General features: G+C 46.3%; 1 protein-coding gene and 1 non-coding gene across 2 annotated transcripts in view; one reads left to right on the top strand and one right to left on the bottom strand.

The window, feature by feature from the left end:
* Positions 1 to 23,385, bottom strand: part of Myo10 (myosin X) — a 204,699-nt gene that overhangs the window by 86,527 nt on the left and 94,787 nt on the right. The window contains exons 4-9 of the mRNA XM_051151002.1: positions 14,616 to 14,803; positions 4,986 to 5,120; positions 3,103 to 3,227; positions 2,193 to 2,206; positions 2,004 to 2,088; positions 840 to 943 (exon numbers count right to left, since the gene is read on the bottom strand). Coding sequence (XP_051006959.1) covers positions 840 to 943; positions 2,004 to 2,088; positions 2,193 to 2,206; positions 3,103 to 3,227; positions 4,986 to 5,120; positions 14,616 to 14,803 — 651 coding nt within the window. The remainder of the gene's footprint in view (positions 1 to 839; positions 944 to 2,003; positions 2,089 to 2,192; positions 2,207 to 3,102; positions 3,228 to 4,985; positions 5,121 to 14,615; positions 14,804 to 23,385) is intronic.
* LOC127194083 (U2 spliceosomal RNA) lies at positions 23,004 to 23,191 on the top strand. The gene has a single exon (XR_007831219.1). It is a non-coding gene; the product is annotated as a U2 spliceosomal RNA (small nuclear RNA).

The following is a 23,385-nucleotide window of genomic DNA, read 5'->3' as shown; positions in this document are numbered from 1 at the left end:
ACTGTATTATTTAGAGAATGACAAGAAAAAAGGGCCTGGATAGTTGAGTACATTTAAAAACATTTTTTTTTCCTTCTGCTGAAAGTTAAATATGAACCTATGTGTAGTGAGTACACAGGAATGTGTGTACTTGTGCCAGCTATATTCATACATGACTATAATTAAGGATGAGTCAACACTAGTCACACTGCATCCCAAAGCTGAGGATTCTGGCAAAGACACTGAGCCCACCACAACATGACTGCCAGCCACATGAAGTCAGATGGGCTGTTAACAGTGTGTGGTGACCAGGGTTAGTCAGTGCAGCAACACTGTCCAGAGCCTTTGTGGAAACCGAGACATGCTAGTGACTGTTGCTACCAGGAGCAAGAGCCGAGGTCAGCAGTGTCCACGGAAGAAGAACTAGTTCCAATGAAGAGGCGGCAAAACATACATGACAACTTTATGGCTACCTTGTCCCATGGCTGTTAAACCTAATTTTCCAAAGAAGCCCTACCTGTAAACTCAGACCTGGAGAGCCATTGTTGGGGTGCAAAGGCCAGGTTTGGGGCATTTTGTTTTTAGGAGTGGAGGGCACAGACTCTGACCATGCTGTTCAAGTGAACCACACATCTGTCCTGACTGACCGTTACTCACCACTTCCAAGGAACACCTGGGATCCCCTCCCAGACTGGAAAGCAAACTGCACTGTGACTCAAAGGGGAAAAAGAAAACTAGTTTCACACATGTTCCAGCTATAATCACTTCTATTTTCATTACAAAGAAAGCCTTTTTTTTAATGAAAGCAAAAATGCAATCCATATTTTTATAAGGAGAAGATTTTTTAAAAATTAACTTACAATAACTTGTCTGAAGGATTCCTGGTCACTGATTGTCTTGTCCTCTGTGCATCCAGACTGATTCAAGTAATGATAGTTTTCTGGCAAAGATAAATAAAATTCTTCTACAGAAAGACAAAGAAAGATATAACATCAGTACTCAGCTGTCGTGACTGATATGCAGAAGACAGCACTGCAATTTACACACATAACTGCGCACTTGAGAAGCCTGGAGACTGTATTCTGGTTTTAAAAACTAAAGTACACACATAATTCTATACCCTAAATGATCACACACTAAGATGCTGGTAAAGCTACCTCTTAGCAAACCAGGGAAAATAAAAACAACTTCATTAAATTAAATAGGATCAGAAAAAGCAAATTAATGAAGGTCTTGCTTTATCGTTTCCTTTTTAGAGCCATTTAGGGTTAGAGATGATTAAGTGGGAAACAACTTGCTTAAGAGACTAAGCTCTAGATTTACTCTGAGTAGGACAAAAAAAGAAAACAAAAATGAACTTTAAGAAATTAGTTTTGCTTAAGTGTGTTTTAAAAGTACAACCACAGGCTGGGGAGATGGCTCAGTCAAGCAGCCTGAGTTCAGTCCCCAGACACACAGAAAGAGCCATATGGGGTGGTGAGCTTGTAATGCCAGGGCTCGCTGGCCAACCAACACAGACACAACAGCAAGTTCCATGTTTAGTGAGTGGTCCTGTCTCAAAAGGTAAGGCAGAGCGCAACCGCGGTACACCTGATATCAACTCCTGGCCCCTCTGTACAAACAAGCAAAATTACTAGCTTACACACACACACACACACACACACACACACACACACACACACGCACAGACACATACAGACATACGTAAGAAAAACCACAGATATACATGCATACATGCATATACATACACAAGCGCAAATACATATGCACACACACACACACACACTCTGAAATTAAGAATATACTAAGATTACAAGCAGATAGTTAGAGGTTTCTCTTCTGTAATTTTCTCTCTGTGCTGGTTTGATCCTCAGATGACCTCAGCATCTTTGGTCCTTTCACAACACACATTTCACTGCAATTGGTGGAAGTCAAGAGCATTCAAGAGGCAGCCTATCACTCCTAGGGTGTTTTAAATGGAAAAGAGGTCACATCATCTGCCTATGCCGCCAAGCATCACTCACCTCTCTCTTCCTGCTCCAGCCCTGCCAGCAGTGCATAGAATATGTGATAATTCCTCTCCCCAGGATTTTGCCTTACTACTCGGTTCTGTGGGGAGAAAACAAATTAATTTTGTGTAAAAAAAAAAAAAAAGTTCCCACCACTTAATACAAAACAGTCTCTAAACTGTGAATCGAATCATGGTTACTTACTTTTTCTAATAAATCTTCATGTGAGAAGTAATAGCAAGTCAAGGAAGAAAACAGACACGGCAGGAAGACTAGTCTGGACTTTGAGTTATGGCTCCCTGACCTGCCGCCATTGCTGCTACTGATGTCAAAACAAAACAAAACAAAACAAAAAACATCAAACAAAGCAAAGCCCATGTCATCTAAACCCGGTTCCCATGCCGTGGTGCCCAAGTAGGTGCCAAGCGATGGGTCTGGCTTCAAGCAAACAGCTAGTGCTCGGCTGAGTGTGCCAGGGTGGACAGGGCTTGAATGTAGCCCCAAAGGGCCATGTGCAGAGTCCTTGGTCTATGGTATGAGAACGATAGACCCGTTATACAAGGTGGGGCCCAACAGGCGGTGCCTAGGTCAAGGTTATTACAGTTATGTTAATGCTGATCTCATAGGCATGTCAATTTCTTGAGAACAGACAGTCAAGAATGGAGTCCAGCCTCCAGCAGGTTCTCTCCTTACTTCCTGACATGTGACATGTTCTCAGTGACACCATCCACCATGCTACAATGGAGCTAGGAGGCTTGTACCACAGTCTGAATAAATGACTGAGCTTGGATTTTCACCCCCCCCCCCCAACTGTCAGCTAAGCAAGCCAAGAAACAGAAACAGCGCTTTTCTCTATCAAGTACCCAGTCAGACAATTCCATAACAGCAACAGAAAACAGACTAAGAAATGATGAATCTGGAATATAGGCATAATACGTGGTATTTCCAAATGAATAACGGTCATTTATCTCATAAAATAATTAATAGACCAAATGCAATAATACTAAAGCAAACATAAGCTTGAACTAGAGTCACAATCATCTCCCGTTCTTTTGGGCAGAGTTCTCACTGACAGAGCCAAATGCAAAGATTCCTGTGAAATGGAACAGGATACAGTCTACAATTCTTCCGCCCTGAATATTTCCCTTCTGACAGATGTTCAGTTGAACAAACTTCCCAAAGCGACTGGAGTTGTTATTGTACACGGTCTTCGCGTTGCCGAACGCTTCCATGATGGGGCTGTGAACAGAGTGTGGACAGCGGAGCATTAGCCAGGACAAACGCTAAAACACACAAATGTGAGAACCCGTGCCTGCAGGGCCCAGCCTGACTCTGTTTATTTAAAGAAGAGCAGGCTTTTCTAAACACTTGCTTAAATGGGTGCTTCCTGAATATCCCCTTGAATGAGAGGAAAGAAAATAGTTAGGATGCTGCACAGCTAAGGGGACCACATGGCTCAGCTCTGTACAAATGTACTTGGTTGACACCCAACCCAGGGGGTTGCACAGAAGAAGCCACGTCTAGGAGCTGAAAAGCCCCCAGTCATGCATACTTCACTCGATGGTGGCACAGCTTGGAGTAATATATTTACCATCTCTGGATCAGCTCCATCTGTAAAATGGAGTCGGGCTAGACCAAGTGTGTAACAGCCGGGGCTGTAAAAGAGCAGATCGTGTTTTGGCTTTGCAGAGCACATGGTCCCTGATGAAACCACTGCCACTGTCATTTTAAAGCTGCCAGAGACAACACAAGTGAGCATGGCAGGGTCCCAAGAAAAGTATTTACACAGAGGGCAGGAGGCGGATGAAGAAGTTTGAAAATGGATGGTGATGATTATTGCTACTGAGCTGCACTGCAAACATGGTTAAATTTAAAGGCATATATGGTGGTGGGGCACGCCTATAAGCCCAGCACTCAGGAGGCAGAGGCAGGTATGAGTTCGAAGCCAGCCTGGTCTACAAAGGGAGTTCCAGGACAGCCAAGGCTACACCGAGGAACCCTGTTTCAAAAAACAAAAAAATAAAGAAAAAATAAAAATAAATTAAAGGCATATATACTTAACTACAATTTTAAGAGAGTGTGTCCATGTGCGTGTGCATTTGTGCATGTGCATTTAAGCATGTGCATCTAAGCATGTGTGTGCTACACTAGACCCTGAAAATTCTAAGCAAGCATTCTACCACTGAGCTGCATGCCCAACTAAAAAACAAAAGCTGCAGGAAATTGTTGGAGCTGTAGTTTGTTGACCTGGCGACAGCTCTAAGCATCCAGTGTCCGTAATGTCTCTACTGGTTCTATAACCTTACAAGGCACAAGTCAGATACCCAGGGAATCTGTAGATGACACCAAGCCACACAGCCCTCTGTCATGGTTCCAAGGTCAGGGCTGCGTGCTGCTGATCCGTCTCCTGTGAGGCTGTGGGAAATGCCCTCTGCTCCCACTGAAAGCTCCTTCCTCGGTCTAAATGCTCAGTCCACTGTCCAAGGCAAGCGGGTTAGTGTGTGTCCGAGGGTGTCACCATCAGAAGCTGCAGTCACTCTGCTTCTCAGAATCCAGAATGGCCCAGCAGGGAGGGAGGGAGGGAAGGAAGGAAGGAAGGAAGGAAGGAAGGAAGGAAGGAAGGAAGGAAGGGCGGACCAGGAACTGCTCTGCCAAAGTGGGTGGTGCTGAAGGTTCCAGAAAAGTGCTGGGCACATGTTAAAACCGTTTCTTTTTGGGGAGGTGTTGGCAGGGTGGGGAGGTGGTTGGAGTCATGGCAAAGACTCCTATGCCACCCTGGCTAGCATGGAACTCTCTATGGAAGCCCGGCAGGCCTTGGATTCATAGAGACACACCTGCCTCTGCCTCCCCAGTGCTGGGATGAAAGGTGTGCAGCTAATATCTCTTGAGGAATGGTAATAGGTGAGCCGAAAGAGATACAGACTGACTGACTTTAGCTCTTTTGTTCTAGAAGGAAAGTAAAGCCTATACTTGGGAGGCAGAACACTGGTGTGATACCTGCTTTGGAGGATGGCTTGCTCGACACACGACGTCTTCTCCTGCAAGCACAAGTCCAAAGAATGCTGGCTGATGACAGACAGGAACTTGAGGATCAGCTTGGTGCTTTCAGTTTTCCCGGCGCCACTTTCACCACTGAAAGACAAAGCATGCAAGTGTTGGCGGCTTCAACCGACTGACTTCGTGAAAGGCACCACACTCCTTAACTCACCATTGACAACTGGGAGGAGGACATCAAAATCCCTGCTGCTGGCCCAGAAGGAAGGCTCCAGGGCTAAGCATGCTCACCACCCAAGCCTGATGGCCTGACTTTACTCTTTTTTTTTTTTTTAGTATATTTTATTAATTTCTTCATATTACATCTCAATTGTTATCCCATCCCTTGTATCCTCCCGTTCCTCCCTCCCTCCCATTTTCCCCTTACTCCTCTCCTCTATGACTGTGACTGAGGAGGACTTCCTCCCCCTGTATGTGCTCATAGGGTATCAGGTCTCTTCTTGGTAGCCTGCTATCCTTCCTCTGAGTGCCACTAGCCCTCACCATCCAGGGGACGTGGTCAAATATGGGGCACCATAGTTCGTGTGAAAGTCAGACCCCACTCTCCACTCAACTGTGAAGAATGTCCTGTCCATTGGGTAGATCTGGGTAGGAGTTCGAAGTTTACTGCATGTATTGTCCTTGGCTGGTGCCATAGTTTGAGCAGGACCCCTGGGCCCAGATCTGCTCATCATAATGTTCTTCTTGTACATTTCTAAGACCCTCTGGATCCTTCTATTTCCCCATTCTCCCATACTTCTCTCACCTAGAGTCCCAATAGGACATCCTCCCCTCTGACCCACGTTCCTGATAAGTGAAGATATTCATGGGACATGCCCCTTGGGCTAGTCTGACTTCACTCTTAAACACAGACGGCACAAAGTAAAAACAGACCCCCACAGGTTGTCCTCCGGCCTCCACACACCGGCTACAGCACATACATGCCCTCCTCTGGTGTGGAAATAATAAATGCGATTTTAAAGCTGTCTGGTGCTGAAGAACTTGAGCTGAGGGGAAGCAGTGGTTTTTCTTCTGCAAGCCGGTCCACTTTGTGCCTCCCAGATGCTGACTCTTAGGCTAGACTCAGGAGGCAGATAGAGCCTTGCAAATAAGGGAGGTGCCACATGTGCAAGAATCTTTATTTTGTCTTGTCCCCAAGCCCATCCCCCAGTGCCCAAACAGCACCTGCTCAGGCGGGCACCTGCTGGGTGTGGGTAAAATGAACCTTTTGGGGAAAACAGTGTAAGTAAATGGGCACAAGAATGAAACCAGCAGTGTCTCGAAGGGAGGGATGAAACCTGCACCTCATGGCTAGCCCCGCCCCAGTGACTCCTCAAGAGAAAGGAGGGCTGAGTACCTGGCTCAGAGCTAACCAGGAGGGTCTGACTTCAAAGTCCGGAGGATGCTGTGCGTTTAGTGACAGCTAAGGGGAAGTGAAAGAAGCGTTTCAGATGAGGGGTGGGGAGCGGATCGATGGGAGACACAAAGGACATCTCAGCTATGGTGTCTGGCAAACAAATGTGAGGACGACAGAAAATCAGGCGGCTTCCTGGGTGAGACGTAATGGAGCAAAGGCGCAGAAGGCAGGGAAGGTGGTCCTGGAAGGTGCAGCCCATGGCTGGGGAGTGTGCTGGGTCCACTAAGGACCACTAAAGAGCAAAGACCTTGAGAGGATGCTCCAGAAGGACTGCAGGGCTCCTGCAGGAAGGCCAGCTCATGGTTGCTCAGATCCTGTGCACATGTAACGCAACTAGAGATGGAAAGGAGGTGAGAGCCAAGCCTGCTTTGTGTAACATTCCAAGTCAGCCAGGACTGTGGGCAGGATGCAGGAAGCAAGAAGCGAACTTGCAAGGAAAGCGAAGCCTAAGGGCAAGCACGATCACGGACAGACGGAAGCCATTGGAGGCAGCAGGCTAGCAGGTACTTGGTGCAAGACTGACAGGAGTCCCCGAGACCTCACAGTCCTGTTCAGTGCTGAGGTATGAGACACTATAAGCATGGTTAAATATTTAATTACGTTTAGTAAAAAGAGGAAATCATTCAGTGCACCTCTGAAGCCATGCTGGGAGCCTTGGGCATTTGGGGAATATCTGTTGGTCCAAGCCCACCACAGACACCTCGTCCCCTTTGTAAGCATTAGGCTTGAGCATAGGAGATGTCATGATTCCAGACAAAAAAGCATCATGGTATGTGCTGGAGAGATGGCTCAGAGGTTAAGAGCACTGTCTGCTCTTCCAAAGGTCCTGAGTTCAGCTCCCAGCAACCACATGGTGGCTCACAACCATCTATAATGAGATCTGGTACTCTCTTCTGGCCTGCAGGCAGAACACTGTATACATAATAAATAAGTCTTAAAAAAAAAAAAAAAATCATCATAGTAAAGGTCCTACGGGTTCCTGGCAACGAGACAGGGAGAGATGTAGTCTCCGAGAAGAGAACAAATACTCAAAAATCCAAACCCACAGTGAGATCAAAAAGCAAAACTCAAGAAAACCAGACACAGCCTAGGTTGGGTAGCAGAATCTAACAATATAGAAACTGTCCTGCTTAATGCTTGGTGTGGGCGTCAAGCCACTGTAGGCTGAGTTATCTTTTATGCACAGTGGGATATCATCCTGGCTCAGGACTTAACAGTCCTCTTCACATACCTGGCCTGGGCATAGCCCATAGCATAGTGTATGGCTGGAGCTGAAGCCACACAAGACTGAGTAGAGCACAATTAGGAGAGGATGGTTCAAAGAAACAGCTGAATAACTCCTCAAGTCTTACTTAGTAGGTACATAGCGGGCTGGCAGGTACCGCTGATTGAATTTTTAAAAGGAAAAAAGTGGGACCAGAGGTATAGCTTCGTAGGTAGAGTGTTTAGCATGCAAAAAGACAAAACAAACAAACAAACAAAAAAAACAAACCAAAAAAACCTGGATTTGATTCCCAGCACCGAATAACCCATGTATGGTTGTGCATGCCTGCAATCTTAGCACTCAGGAGGTGGAGGCAGGAGGATCAGAAGTTTAAAGTCACTCTCACCTACCTAAAAAGGTTGATGGCTCCATGAGACCCTGACTAGAAACAAAACAAGTAAACCAAAGTAAAGAGAAATTAGGAGAACTGCCTGATTGAAATAGGTGTCTTAACCCCAAGTTCTCATCCTCTGGCACGCAGAGGTAGAACAAAGCTCAGTTAGCCGGGGATCAGTAAGTGACACAAACCCAGGAGCAATCTGGGTACCAGCGAGCTTACCAGCATGATGACCTGGATGCTGCCAGCACAGTTTCCACATCTGTCAAAACTCACTACACTGTATTCTGAAGAATAGCACCCTTGGCTCGATAATTTTACTTTAAGTTAGAAAGAAAGAAACATACAAACTTCCGGAACAAAGAGTGGTTTCCAGACCTCAGCCTTGGGACAGGGCAGCTGGAGAACTATGGCTGGGAGAGGTGGGAGGTGGAACATATTTTGGTAAGAAAATGATGAGAGTTTAGAACCCAGCCTTGGAGGTTTCCATGAGATATCGGGGTATGATAGCTCTGGACCCAGAGAAGCTGCCGGGGTGGGACTGGGAGACATAGGGAACCATGAAAACTCTGAGGGGGGAAAATAGGTGAAAAAAGGAAGCCAGAAGAAACAGTAGGGTCAGAGAAGGAGAAACACCACACAGATCAGGCTTCAAGGAAGAGAGTAAGGTGGCTCGAGGTGAAATCGGGGTGGCTTAATTAAGCCATAGAACCAAATGTGCACCCCTACCCCAACACGTAACACACTAGAGATTTTTGAGTAATCATGCCTAATTATTATAACAAGAAGTCCAAGTACCACAGGCAGTGAGACCCAGAAATGCTGGAAGCAATGCGCTCCGGGAATCGAGGAGGAAGAGGAAGCCTGCAGGAGAGGGCTCTAGCACGCTGACTCTCCATGCACGGGATGGCCGGGCTGGTAGCAGGACACATTGGGGCAAGCAGTGCGCTGTATCCATGTGTGTGTGACAATCTCCAGACCTTAAAGTCGATCTTCCTGCTTGTAATGCACTTCTTACTCGAACAGAGCCCTTCATCCTGTTTGCAATTTGAGTTTGCTTTCACTGCAAGCACAGGACTGGGCACTTTAACCCTTTTGTTTGTGTCTCTTGATCAAGCATGCCCTTCCTGTGATGCCAAGTTCCAAAACTACACTGTTTTCTCAAACTACCCATCAAACTCATAGATAGAAATCTAATTTCTATCATTTCTTAGTTGGTAGCCAACTAAAGAGGTGTCTGTAGTACCTAAAGGATTGAGCCCAAAGGTCTTAGGAAGTTAAACAAAGTCCTTGCACCATGTCTGGCGCAGGCAGCAGCACTCTGTTGGATCAGAGGCTAAAGTTCAAATCTCTATAATCAGTCACTCACCAGGTCCGAACTGAGCCATTCTTTCTCTATAGAGAAGTCATCTGCGGGCTTCTCTGGGATTTATAGAGAGGAGCTTTCCCCACAGATTTCAGGCCCATCCTGACCATCCTCACCCAATGTTCTCCTCATCTTTTTATGTGAGCCACATGGCCTCTTTCTAACCCAATACACAAATTTGGCTCAGCACTCTGTGAGACACACTTCAAGAAACAGAAAAGACCAAGTACCAAGTTACCATGACATAAAAGACACAATTAAGGAATGGCTCCATTTTTGACAATTCCAAACACAAAGTATGCAAAGATGCTGAACCAATATTCACTGTGAATTATTCACCCTTTGATTGACAGTTCCTAAAGGCTTGGCACCTACCACATATTGTCCTGGTGAGGAGCTGCACAAACAATTTAGCCTCAGCTTTTTAACCCCCAAAAAAATGTTATAGAGAGGGCACTGTTTTGGGTTGAGTTCTTTATTGAGTCCTAAAGGACAAGATTAAACCAAAATGGAGTCACTCATGCCAAGTGCTGCACAGTAAAACTGAAGCTCTGAGAGAGCACATAGACCCCAAGCCTGACTACTTTTTTTCCCCTAAAAACAGGAAACTCTAGACTGTCATGGTCATTCTAAGAAGGAAGCTCCTCTGCTTCGACCCTCTCTAGAGTAGCCTGGAATTGGTCAGTCACTTGTGGTTCTAATGCGCCTTTCTCTGCTTTCAAGAATTCTTCCGTTCTGCTGCTTCCCAGGGGAACACGCACTCTACCTAATAGTTTGAAGGTGGCCTCAACCTCTAAATCATGACTATGAGTCAATTACATCTACAGTTAATTTGTTGTGATTTTGTCATTTGATACTACTCCGCATCTTGAAAGTTCACTCATGCTCAAAAAGACTGCAATAAGTTAACCTCTCCCTACTCTCACGCACACGCACACACATGCACATATACATACACATATATGCACACACATGCATACACACATATGCACACAGAGAGAGAGAGAGAGAGAGAGAAAGAGAGAGAGAGAAAGAGGAAACCCCCTAAGGTGAAGGCCAACAAAGGCTTTGTGCTAACTTTATTAATTACCTGGGGGGTGGGGGGGTGGGGGGGATAGGGAAATCTTTAAATGAGCTTTAAAGTTACTTATATGTAAGTTTATGTATTTATACATAAAGCTTGTAATAACGTAAACTTCCATTCAAATGTACATTAAAAAGTAAAAGTAGAATGGAAGGGGCTGGAGAGACAGCTCAGCAGGTAGGAAGGAGCCTTTCCTGCTCTTGCAGAGGACCTTGGTTGGGTTCCCAACACTCACCTCAGACAGCTCGCACCTGCCTGTAACTCCAGACACAGTGGTACCAATGCCTTCTGGCATCTGTCGGTACCTGCACACATATGGTGCATGTTAACTCATGCAGATGCAACTCATACACAAACATTAAGAAAATTACTAACTTAAAAAAAAAGTAGAGTTTAAGAGTTGAACAACCTGGAAATGGAGATCAAAGAAAGAGGTACAGACTGCAAGCCTCAGGCCTAGCATCACCATACTCAGGGAGGATCTCGGCCAAGGACGAGCCACACACCCTGTCTAGTCTCAAGCAGGCTTGTTTGCTTGCTTGTTTTTAACTTGATAATGTGGAGAGCTGGGAATAGAATATTCTCTGATTTTAACGCCAAGAGTGTGAGAGAATGCTGTGACACTAGTAACACACACTGCGTCCACCAGGGGGCAGGTCAGGCCTGAGGAAACCAAACAGATGCCTGTGTCTAGCAACTTAGCTTTCAAATTCCATGGTTTCTTATTTCCCATACCTCCCCTTTAAAAAAATGGGGGAGAGAATAGTGGGGAGAGGACGGTGGACAGGATGGGGCGGGGAGGAGAAGAAGAAACAAAACAAACAAATCTTCTGACAGGCTCTATTAAAACCAAACTGCCCGGCATGGTGGCATTGCTTAGCTTTAACCCTAGTACTGGAGATGCAGAGGCCAGCCCAAGCTACATAATGAGACCCTCCTACATACACACACACACACACACACACACACACACACACACACACACACACGCACACACACACATCGCGCGCGCGCCAAATCTATTCCTTTGCTTATGAACAGGGTCTCACTACACAGCAGTGGATGGCCCTAAAACTCACTATGTAAAGCAGGCTACCCTCAAACTCTGTGATACATGACTAGGATTAAAAGCCACCATGCTTGGCCACAAAAAGCTTCTTAAAGACTCTTGTGGATTCACTTAGCTAAGTATGGTTACTCTTGTCTTTCTGGTTGGTCGACACAGGGTTTCTCTGTGTAGGCCCCCACTGTCCTGAAACTGTCTGTAGACAGGCTGGCCTTGAACTCAGAGATTCCCCTGCCTCTGCCTCCCAACTGCTGGGATTAAAGGTGCATGCCACCACCACTCAGCTGGTAGCATGTTTCTAATCCCAGAATTCAGTAGACTGAGATTCTGTGCATCATGACCAGCCTGGGCTACATGCACAGACCCTGACTTACAAAAGCCAAACACACCAGCAATCTTATATGGTGTTTGAGTCACAGGTCAAGTTACTTTATTCTTTTTTTTTTTTTTTTTTTTTTTTTTCTTTTCAAGACAGGGTTTCTCTATGTAGCCTTGACTGTCCTGGACTCACTTTGTAGACCAGGCTGGCCTCAAACTCACAGTGATTCTCCTGCCTCTGCCTCCCTGAGTGCTGGGATTAAATGTATGTGCCACCATGCCTGGCTAGGTATGCTATTCTTTCTTTCTTTAGTTATTTATTTGGTTTTTCAAGACAGGGTTTCTCTGTGTTAGCTTTGGCTGTCCTGGACTCGCTTTGTAGACCAGACTGGCCTCGAACTCACAGTGATCTGCTTGTCTCTGCCTCCCGAGTGCTGGGATTAAAGGCGTGCGCCACCACGCCCGGCTGGTATGCTATTCTTTAAAGCAATCTCTGTACAAAGTAGGTAGCTTTCCTTTCATTACCTTTGAGTTAGCATGATCCCTATTTGCATACTGAATACACTGACAGTTCTATCCAAGTTACTCTGACAGCCTCACATGCCACCGTGCAACAGGAGGAAGAAAATCAAGTCCTTCGTCCCTTCAGCTTTAGGGAGGAAAAATTAGTACAGTCATTCATGTACATGTCACTTTCAGTTGCTCAAAAAGCAGGGACACTTTCAACAGGAATAATGGGCAGATTCTGCAGTAGGAAAACCCTGTGGCACCTGCAATGGTGATTATAGAGCGCTCACATCCAAAGCTGCAATAGTGTCCCATGTCTTTACGCCTGGACCCAATACACCAAAATCCGATAAAACACCTAAGATATTTGACAGTAAGAACACATCTCCAACGTCTTTCAGGCACATCCTCCATTCCCTTGCCTGGGGGCTGTGGCAGGGCCTCCACTGGTACCCCTGCCTCCCAGGGATTGTTTCTCAATCTGAGGAGAGGAAAGAGAAGGCCCTGCATGCTCCCCTCAGCCTCTCTGATCCAACAGTCACCATCTGGGAACTGGCCTCCCATAGATGAGGTCCACCCATTACCTGGCTGTGTCCATGACCACGTTGTCTGTCTGTATAACATGGGGCTACAGCTTTGGCAAGCTTGATTGATTTGAGTTCCAAAAATGACATACGGCTCTCCATCTGTCCCCTGCGTCTTACTTTCATAGAACTGGAAATCCTGGGGGTGTCTATGTACTGCACCCCCCCCCCAAATAAAACTGGCCTTTCCACTTCCTTCCCTCTTGAAATAATATAATTATTTGTCACAAGTTGTGGCTAGAAAGCCATGTAAAACAGCTGTCAAAATCATTCATCATAGCAGGACTGTCACTCCTCAGCAACTGTCACAGCCAGTGAATGGATGCCTGGGGGCATAAATGAATGAAGTGCTCTGCTACTGCACGGAGAACTCAGCACACTGATCACATCTGTGTTGGACATCATCCAGCCCATGCTTTCAGCCCCGGAGCAGGCCTCCAGTACACACAATAAGTTCTGATAGGATGCCACTGGGATATATGCAGTGGGCCAATTTATATTCATTAATAATAAAGTTTAAGACATAAAAATGTATTCCAGCTTCTTTTTAAAATGCTATTCTTGGTGGGAAAGGTTTTTATGGTGTTTGTGTGGGGAGGGGGTCCCCAGTGCTTTATTTTTCAAATAAGTAAGAGCTCTCACACATGTGTAATTCCAGCACTTGGGAAGCTGAGGCAGATAGAATGCTGTGAGTTTGAGACCAGTTTGGGCTACACAGTAAAATCCTGTCTCAAAGATAACCAAAGACATAAGATTATATGAACAAGTCAGACTTGGCTCAAACAGGCATGTCATATATAACACAAAGTTAATATAAATAAACATGTCCTTGTGCTATTCTCTTAACACATTCATAGCAAGCTCTCTTTCCCCACCTAATTCATAGGTAAACTTTGGGGAAATAATTCTCAACCTTCCTAATGCTGTGACACTTTAATACAGTTCCTCAGGTTGTGGTGACCGCAACCACAAAATTATTTTCACTGTTACTTAATAATGGTAATTTTGCTACTGTTATGAATCATAATGTAAATATCTGTGTTTTTCAATGATCTTCAGCAACTTGTGTGAAAGGGTGGTCTGACAACCTCGCCCTCATCCCACCCACCCCCGCCCGCCTGCCAGAAGTCACAATTCATGGGCTGAGAATCACTGCTTTAGGGACATGCAGTGATTTAAAAAAAAAAAAAAAAAAAAAAAAAAAGTTCTTAAAATCAGGACATTGTTATCTAGGGTGCTTTCTATATAGATTTTCTCCAAAGTTGAGAAAAAAGAAGTCTTGCCCAAACATTTAGGTACTGTGACTAGCATTCCAGAAAATGTGAAATATTTCAAATATGAATGAGCCACCGATCTTTAAACAAACAGATGGATCGACCACAATTCGTCTGTGAAATAGCCCGAAGAATAATTTAAGAAAACTGGGAGGAAAAGAAAAGAAAACGGGAATGAACAAATGTTTGAACAAACGAATGAATGGAGTGCCTATGAAGGGCAAAACACCAACCCACAGTCCATTTTGCAAGCTGAGCTCCATGTGTTTTCTGAGCGCCCTGTGCAGGAGCCAAGTGGAGAGCTTCTCTCCCGCCAGTGGGCTGGGCTGGGCTGGGGGCCATCAGCCTACCCCTTGCACCTCCCTGCTCTGGCTCACCTGATGAGGACGCACTGATTGTCATGGCGCTTCCACAGGCAGCGATAGCACTCATTGGCAATGGCGAAGATGTGTGGTGGAAGCTCGCCCAGGTGACACCTGCTGTATTGCTCCATGGTGGCACGCTCGTACAGGCCGGCGATGGGCTGGTAGGGGTTCACCGAGGCGATGATGGAGCCGATGTAAGTCTGTAGGCAGATGGAAAGGACAGGGCAGTTACCGGGGCAGTGAGGTCAGGCTCGGACTCTCACCTCACTTGCTCCGCATTCTGCACAGGGACCCGGACAGACCCAGGGAAACGATCGTTATCACAGGGTCTCAGCGTCCACTGTCCACCCAGTCTCTACACCCTAAGCTACATAACCTTGTCACTGCGCAGACACACAGAGCCGGTTTTCAGAGCGGGCTTTCAGGGAAAGGTTAACGGCAAACGAGGATGGCAATGAGCCCAAACCAAATCCCTGTTCCCAGGTGACCTCCTTAATCCCAATCCTTTCCTGGCACAAAGCCCAGCCTGCTCCGCTTCCCTTCCTCCACCCCGTGGCTGTTATGAAACAGCAGGTGACAAAAGCAGAAAATAGAAAAAAGGGCAGGGGGTGGGGTTGGGGGAGGGTACGGGCGCTGTAGAATGAGCAGTTTTGAAGTGGAGGTCAACCGCTATGGATGCACCACTTGTGCGGCTCTCAGCACTTAGGATGTCTCTGAAATAGTTAAAAATCATCCCAGTGGCAAATCGCATGCTGGGGTCTATCAGGCACAGTTTTTTGTTTTGTTGTTGTTGTTGTTGTTGTTTTTGAGACAGGGTCTCTTCTATGCAGTCCTGGCTATCCTGACAGTCGCTCTGTAGACCACACTGTCCTCGAACTCAGTGATCCACTTGTCTCTCTGCCTCCGGGCTTGCACCACCATACCCAGCTATGTACCCCCAGGCTTTTAAGGATCACGAGACCATTTGGGAAATGCTACAATACCTCATGAAGTGTCATACAACCTGCCAGGAATATCGGTGCCCGGAAGTACCACCTTTCTGGGCTAATATCCAGGCAGAAAGCAGGCAGACCTTCCAGCAGTTCCGAACAAGCTACTTACCACAGCTTAAAGCCAGGGGTTCCCCCCACAGGGACTTCCACTCACTGGCACTTCTGCATCCAGGTTCCCCGGTTTTCTGGGGGTCTCACACACAGCCAAGGCAGTAAGTCAAGAGAGGGATTCAGCCTCCTGCAGAGCCCACCTGCCTCCTGGGGAGCACACCTGCTCCGGCTTTACAACAACCAGAGAGTCTTTCTCCATTTCCCATGTGTCAAAGCCCTGACCCACAATGCCTAAAAATAGCACTGCACTTGAAGACCTTTAAAGAGTGATTAATTTAAACTCTTAGGGGTATCTGAATCCAGTTCTGCCCAGAGTCTTTGTAAGAAAAGGGCAGCTGAGCACACATAGAGACCCCAGGGAAGCACACTCAGGAGCAGGCCAACAGAACTACACAGAAAGAAACCCGCTGAGCACTTTGTTCCCACATCCCAGGCCTCAGGAACCCTAAAGTGGTGGGGCTTTGTCACAGCAGCTCAGACAGGCCATGCATGGACCTAACCCTTTTAGCATTCACAATGACCTTATGAAATATGCAGCTCTACTGCATCTATTTTTTTTTTCAGGTAGAGAAACTGAGGCATGGGGAGACATTTCTGATAACAGCTAGAGTCAGGGCAGGGACAGCAAAGGTAGACAGAAAGGCCAAACCTGCACCTCATTACAACAATTTGTAGGGATCTGTATTCACAGTAACTGCCAAGAACACCAGGCAAAGGGCTGCATGTTTGGTGCAACTTTTCAAATGTAAGAAAGTCTAGATTGGGAAAGTAATTTAAACCAAAAGGAGATTGAAAACATCAATGACATCACCACGGCAATTGCACTCTTAGTTTTATAACCAAAAAGCACGGAACGCAGACACTCAAATACTTGAACACCCATCTTGACAGCAGCATTATGTATACAGCCACAGGCTGTGAAACCCAAATGCTCATCATCAGACCACGCGTGAGAAAGCTGTGCTGCAGCCATCCAACACAGAAGTCTTTAGCCACAAAAAGGAACACAGTAATTATACATGTGCTATCACATCAGGGTTTGGAAGCATACCAAGTCAGAGACACCATACCCTTCCAGAATAGACAAATGCATAGAAACAGGAAAACAGAGGTTGAAAAGTCGGGAGGAGTCAGAACTCCCCATGGGGGACAGCAGTCAGTAGCAGGTATCCTTTTGGGGTGATAAGATATTCAGGGACTAGACTCGAGTGTGGGCTGTTCAACTTCATGAATGCACTAGATCTCCGTTGTTTGTATATTTAATGTGATAAACTTACGTGAAACAAAGTTCACCTCAATTGGACAAATTGGGTTTTGTTTGTGTGTGGTTTGTTTGGTTTGATTTGTTTGTTTTTCGAGACAAGGTTTCTCTGTGTAGCCTTGGCAGTCCTGGAACGCGCTCTGTACTGTACACCAGACTGGCTTCAAATTCACAGAGATCCACCTGCCTCTGCCTCCTGAGTGCTGAGATTAAAGGTGTGTGCTACCACGCCCGGTCTGACAAATTGTTATTTCATAGGTAACTGTGCAGGTCTTTGGAAATATAAACACCTGGAAATCTTCTTTGTCATGTTTCTGTAAGGAAAATTTATGCCCTACCCCGATTCCACTCCAAAGCAAGCCACTCCTCCCTCAGGGAAGGTGGAGGGCAACATTCCAGCCACAGGCATTCTGGCCCCTTCCTTATTCTTAGCTCTCTAAAGGGGAGACATTTAAGGTTGTGAGGGTTTGGTCTAGACCTCCATTTCGGCAATCGGGCCTCTTTCCACCCTTACAGTGTTGTTGTTTTTTTTTTTTTTTTTAAACTCTGTTAAATATAAAAAGCATTCCTTTTTCACTATGAGATACTTTCTCACTCACATCTAGAGGTCAATGGTCAATACCATCACTCTTTTGAAAGCCAAATATGCCAACTGAGGAGCAACCACATGCTATCAACAGAGCTGCCTAGATGGACACACAGCTGGGACTGTGAGCCATAGGGAGTGCTTTAAGGACATGTCACATTTAATTCTTTAATCTGGTGTGAGGCTGTGCATCTATCTTCAATGAGACCATTTTCAAAAAATGATACATCACATCATTCATGCATGTATATTCTCAACATCTGTGTGGAGTTGTGAAATTCTGAGCCTCCCTCCCTCCGTCTGTCCCTGTAAAGGCTAAAAGTTAGTGTCAGGTATCTACTTCAATTGCTCCCTACCTTATACTTCTTTTACTTTTAAAAAAGTGTGTGTGTGTGTGTGTGTGTGTGTGTGTGTGTGTGTGTGTGTGTGTGTGATTTGCTTGTGAGGGCAGAACACAGCACTGGATCTGCTGGAACTGCGGTTACAGGCATTTGTGAACCACCTGCTGTGACTCTGCAGCTTATTTTTGAGACCAGATCTGTTATTGAACCTTGAGCTCATCGATTCAGTAGGCTGGCCAGCGGTGAACTCGGTGCCTCCCTTTGCCCCAGGGGTAGGGCTGAGACAAGCTCCACTGCACCCAGCTTTCTAATGTTGGGGCTGGGGATTTGAACTGGAGACCTCCTGCTTGGCTTGTCAGGCACTTCTATCCTTCCACCCCCACCCTTACTTCTTAAATCTATCAGCAATTATAGATCCTCTTAACTGCAGGATTGCTTAAGAGCAAAGTGCTTATTTCTGCGACAGTCTCCAAGCCATGCTCCCCTTTATGCCTAGGGAAATCTCTCACATGGTAGCCTTTGGGATATGGCTCAATCTGACAGCATGGATGACACGGCTGCTCAGTGGACAAGAGACACAATGGCCTTCATTAGCAATGGTAAAGACAGCAGCTAAGATACTCTTGTCACTCTTGTCTTTTTTGCCGCGCTTTGGCCTCTCTGCCCGTTGAAACAGTTTTCAGTGACCTGACTGGCACCCACGCTAGTTCTGGTTATAACACGGCCTGATCCAGGTCCACACGCTGTCCCCGCCCTATCCATTGTGCTTCCTGGAGCCAAGGGAAGCTGGGTACTTCTGGCAGCAGCTGTTCTCCGTAAAGGCAGCCCACAGAGCTCGCTAATGTGTGGCATATCTCAGGGCCATGTTTGCTAAACTTCATGAAAAGCACTGTGATTGCTTTCACCATTGATGTGGTAGTCACTGTCACCCAGTGCCACTATTTATAGCTAGCCCATGACCTGAAGCTCACGAATGCCACTCTAAAATCATCTAAAGACTCCTCTATGAAGCCACCACCTTCCAGGGGAAAGGAAGCCATGGATGTCATCGATGTAAGAACCTTAGTCAAGGTTTTCCAGAGCCCATGAGAGGCGGAGAAGACAAAGTCATCAAAGCTGCCGTGGATGTAAGGAAGAGACTACCTGGCTAATGTCCACAGCAGCTCTAATGACTGGACAGATCTCCGAAAACCATTCTCACCTTGACATTTGGCTCTCAGGAAACAGGAAGGATGCCCTTGCTTAGTTACCACAGGTTAATAGCTGATTCAACCTATTCCTCGGGACTTCTGGTCTCACTCCAGCTCCAAGGCCACAAACCTGATGCCCACAGTGAGCAAGCGACATGGTACCCACTAATCTGTGCTGAAATCATCCCAGGCTCCTGAGGCTAATTCTGCTGGAGGACACCCCCCCCACAATGGCTACACTGGAGGATAGTGCCACATCACCTATGAAATAAATGGCTGAAGGCTTTTCCTAAGCTGACTACATAAGGGGGATGACTGTGGGTGCTGAAAGTACTCTGCCACTAAGAGAGCTTTGTTTCAGTCTAGTTAATGGAGGACAGCAAACTAAGCTCTTTTCTTATTAATTTTATTTTCTCATTTATTTATTAATTTAGTCACTTTACAGCCTGATCCCAACCTCTTCCCTCCTTCCGTCCTAGTCCCACCATCAAGTCTTCCTGCCCCGATTCCCACTTTCCTTTTTCTCAGAGAAGGGAAGGCGCCCCCAAAGGGTACCAATGTACCCAGGTACCTCAAGTCACAGCAGGACTAAGTGCATCTTCCCCCACTGAGGCCTGACAAGGCAGCGCAGCTAGGGGAAATGGATCCAAGGGTAGGCAACAGATTCAGAGACAGCTGCACATCTGCTACATATGTGCAGGGGCCTAGGTCCAGCCCATGCACGCTCTTTGGTGGTTCAGTCTCTGTGTGGCCCCATGGGCCCAGGTTAGCTGACTCTGTTGGTCTTCCTGTGGAGTCCTTGACCCCTCCGGCTCCCTCTCACTCCTCCACAGAACTCCCCAAGCTCAGCCTGTTGTTTGGCTGTGGGCCTCTGCATCTGTTTCCATCAGCTGCTGGATGAAGTCTTTTAGAAGGCAGTTACGCTAGGTTCCTGTCTGCAATTATAGCAGACTCTGCTAAGCTCTTTCCTTTTCTTTTTAGACATAAAAAAAGTAACAGTTCAAATAACGGGTTTTCAACAGGATTTGCATTTCAAGATGTTTAAAACATCTCCCCTTTTACGGCTGGGCCATAACTCAGCGGTAGAACCTTACGTGGATGTATTAAGTCATGAGTTTGATCTCTGGTGCCACCAAAAAAAAAAAAAAAAAAAAAAAACCAACCACCTTTACACTTTTAAGGTAAATCTTAAATCTTAAAACTGTGAAGAGTTAGCCGGGCGTGGTGGCACACGCCTTTAATCCCAGCACTCGGGAGGCAGAGGCAGGCGGATCGCCGTGAGTTCGAGGCCAGCCTGGTCTACAAAGTGAGTCCAGGATGGCCAAGGCTACACAGAGAAACCCTGTCTCGAAAAAAACCAAAAAAAAAAAAAAAAAAAAACACCAAACCTGTGAAGAGTGCCTTAGTGGTTGTCCAAGGCAAGTGTCGGCCTTTCACACTCCATGCATGTTATCGCTCAGCCCAGCAACTGAATTTTCCTGCCCTAGTAGTGTTTAGGACACATCTTCCTGCTGGGTAAATGACATCAAGTGGAGCTGTGCCTGACTGCTAAGGATTGAGCAGCTGGAGCTGGGGCAGGGGTGCAGGGGTGGGGGTGTGGTTCAGTGGTAGAGCCCTTGCTTGGCATGTTAAGGGGCTAAACTTGATGCCCAGAATTGACAAAGCAAATGCCTCCTTTGCAGTGGCCCCTCATTCAGTATGTGGGGTGGATACAGCTCTTCCAACACGGCTGCAAGAGTTTTACTATTTCCACTATCGCTGTCCATGTTGCACCACTGCTTTAAAGGATTCTGTGCACCCAAAAAGCGTCTCCGCTGTCACTGGAATATTTTTTTCCCTTTCCCTTTCCCTTTTTTAAGGTACAAGTTCTTTTATAGCCCAGGCTGGCCTTATTCTGCCCCCTCAACTTCCCAAGTGCTAGGTTGATGGGCATGCGGCACCACGCCAACTTTCTTTATTACAGGATTTTACATGACAGGTAAGTCGACACTTTTCCAAAAACAACTTTATCTGACGTTTCATGATCCTAGGTGTAGTGGTTTGAAAGAACACCCCCTCCCCGACCCTACCATGGGCTCATATATGTGTGTGCTTTGTCCCTAGTTGTTGAACTGTTTCAAAGGATTAGGAGGTGTGGCCTTTTGGGAGAGGTGTGTCCTTGCTGGAGGAGGTATGTTACTGAGGGTGGGCTTTGCGGTTTCAAAAGCCCAGGCCATGCCTGGTATCACAGTCTGTCTCTCTCTTCCTTTATCTCTCCTCCCTCCCTCCCTCTCCCCAGCTGCAGAACAGGGTATAAAGCTCTCAGCTACTAGTCCAGCAGCATTCCTGCCTGCCTACCACCACACTCCCCGCCACGACAATGGACTAACCCTCTGAAGTGGTAAGCAAGTCCCAATTAAATGCTTTCTATGAGTTGCCTTGGTCATGGGATTTCTTCATAGCAACAGAATAGTAACTAAGACACCAGGCAAAGAGGGCTATACGCACACCATAGCTCTTAGTTGCTAAACAAGACCTGTCCATGTGGGGTGGCAGAGGCCACTACATTGGCCTCTTCTGACAGACATTGAACAGAGTAGACAGGAAGACAATGCCTCTACAATTCCTTGGTGGGTGAGTGAGGGTAAGGATGGGGATCAGTTTTTGACAGGTGCCCCTGTGGACTAATAGCAATGGTCTCTACTGCCACCAACATACAGAACTCTGTGTAGTCCAAGAGTCCCTGTCCTGTACACTTGTTGACTTATATGTAGAATCCATCTAAGATACCATCTTGCTCAGGGCCCTGACATACTTTGATTCAATTCGCATAAGTCCTTTCTCCATACTTCCCCAGTCTCTCTCCCTCCATCCCACCTCTGAAAAGCTGATATAACTCCCCAAGTTCGACCCAGCTACTTACACAGTATGCACTCCAATGTCCATCGAATGAGCAAATTACCTGGATCATTTCTCAGTCGCCACCTCTACCACTCCATGACATGTGACTGCATTCTTACAGTGGCTTCCGTCCACAGACGGGTCCTTTCTAGTGAACTTTAACTGTCTGTGCCAATGTAGGTGCCAATGCACATTTCTGACCTCACAACAGAGGTATATTTTGAAATAACCATGACAGTGATGGTCCATAATACCCTACCCAAATAATAACAAAGTTACCACATTTGAAACCTAGCTAAAGTAAGTATGGTCAAAGACACCCTCCCCCCTCCACCTCAATGAAGGGTACCATTCTTGGCAAAGATGTTTCATCTCTAAAACATGGGCTGTGTGTTCAGGGTCAGTAAATAGTAAGGGAAATCCAACAAGCCGCTAAGAAGTGGCAGGTGGAGGGAGAGCTGCCTGGCACATGGCATCAAGTGGGGCGGAAGGCACAGCACTGTAAGAGACCCTGACAGCTGGGAAGCAGCGCTGCTTACAAGCTTTGATCATTCTGCAGTCTAAAAAAAGGTATGTTTATTACTCCAAAAATGGCCATGCTGACTCGGCAGCTTAAGGCTGGGGACACGTGCAGGTACCAGCTTCTGCATGTTGGATTCCAAATTCCACAGCGCTAAATAACTCAGTCACTTTTATGGCTGCTCAGAAATAGAAAACATATCCCATTTGGAAGCATGTAAGTTTTCAAGCCAGAAAAGTTCCACATAACTCATGCCCTGCCCTCCCCCACAAATATACTTCCTTGCCCATTTTAATAATTTTAAACAGCCTCTGCACATGTTACCTAACAATGCTAGGGGACACTCATTGTGTTTCTTCAACACGAAATCTACCAACTCAGGGCTTGCAAGAAAAGAACGCACCCATATCAAAGCCAACAAAAATGCAATTCGATTTCACAGCATATGTGCATGTCAAAAACACCATGTTCTATATCTTAATAAACATGACTTTGTTTTATGATTTTTTAGACACGTATATAACTTCTTGGCCTTTTGACTAAGAGCAAGAGGAGTCACTGTTCTTGCTGGTTTAATTTGGGATGCGTCCTCTATCTAAGGTTGCTACATTACGTGTACTTTTAGAGGAGGAAAATGGAGTAGCCTGCTATGTCCACTCCACACATTGGCTTGGTATTGCAGCACCCCCGGGAGCAGTGTACACAACCTTCCAACAAAATCAAGTATAACGTAAAACCCCGTGTAACCTGCATGCTTTGGCCACACTGCTTATAGACACAGAAGCAGCCATATGAGTAGTGGGCTGTCAGAATCCCCTCAGTGGAACAGCAAATCCCAACAGCATGGTATGGAGAAGTCCAAATGCCTGGGGTCCTCAGGCCTGGGGTCACATTCCCTGAT

Source organism: Acomys russatus, chromosome 9, assembly GCF_903995435.1.
Source record: "Acomys russatus chromosome 9, mAcoRus1.1, whole genome shotgun sequence".
In the NCBI taxonomy this organism is placed as follows: domain Eukaryota; kingdom Metazoa; phylum Chordata; class Mammalia; order Rodentia; family Muridae; genus Acomys; species Acomys russatus.
Note: the sequence above shows the minus strand (reverse complement) of the source record. Positions and strands in the feature narration are given on the sequence as shown.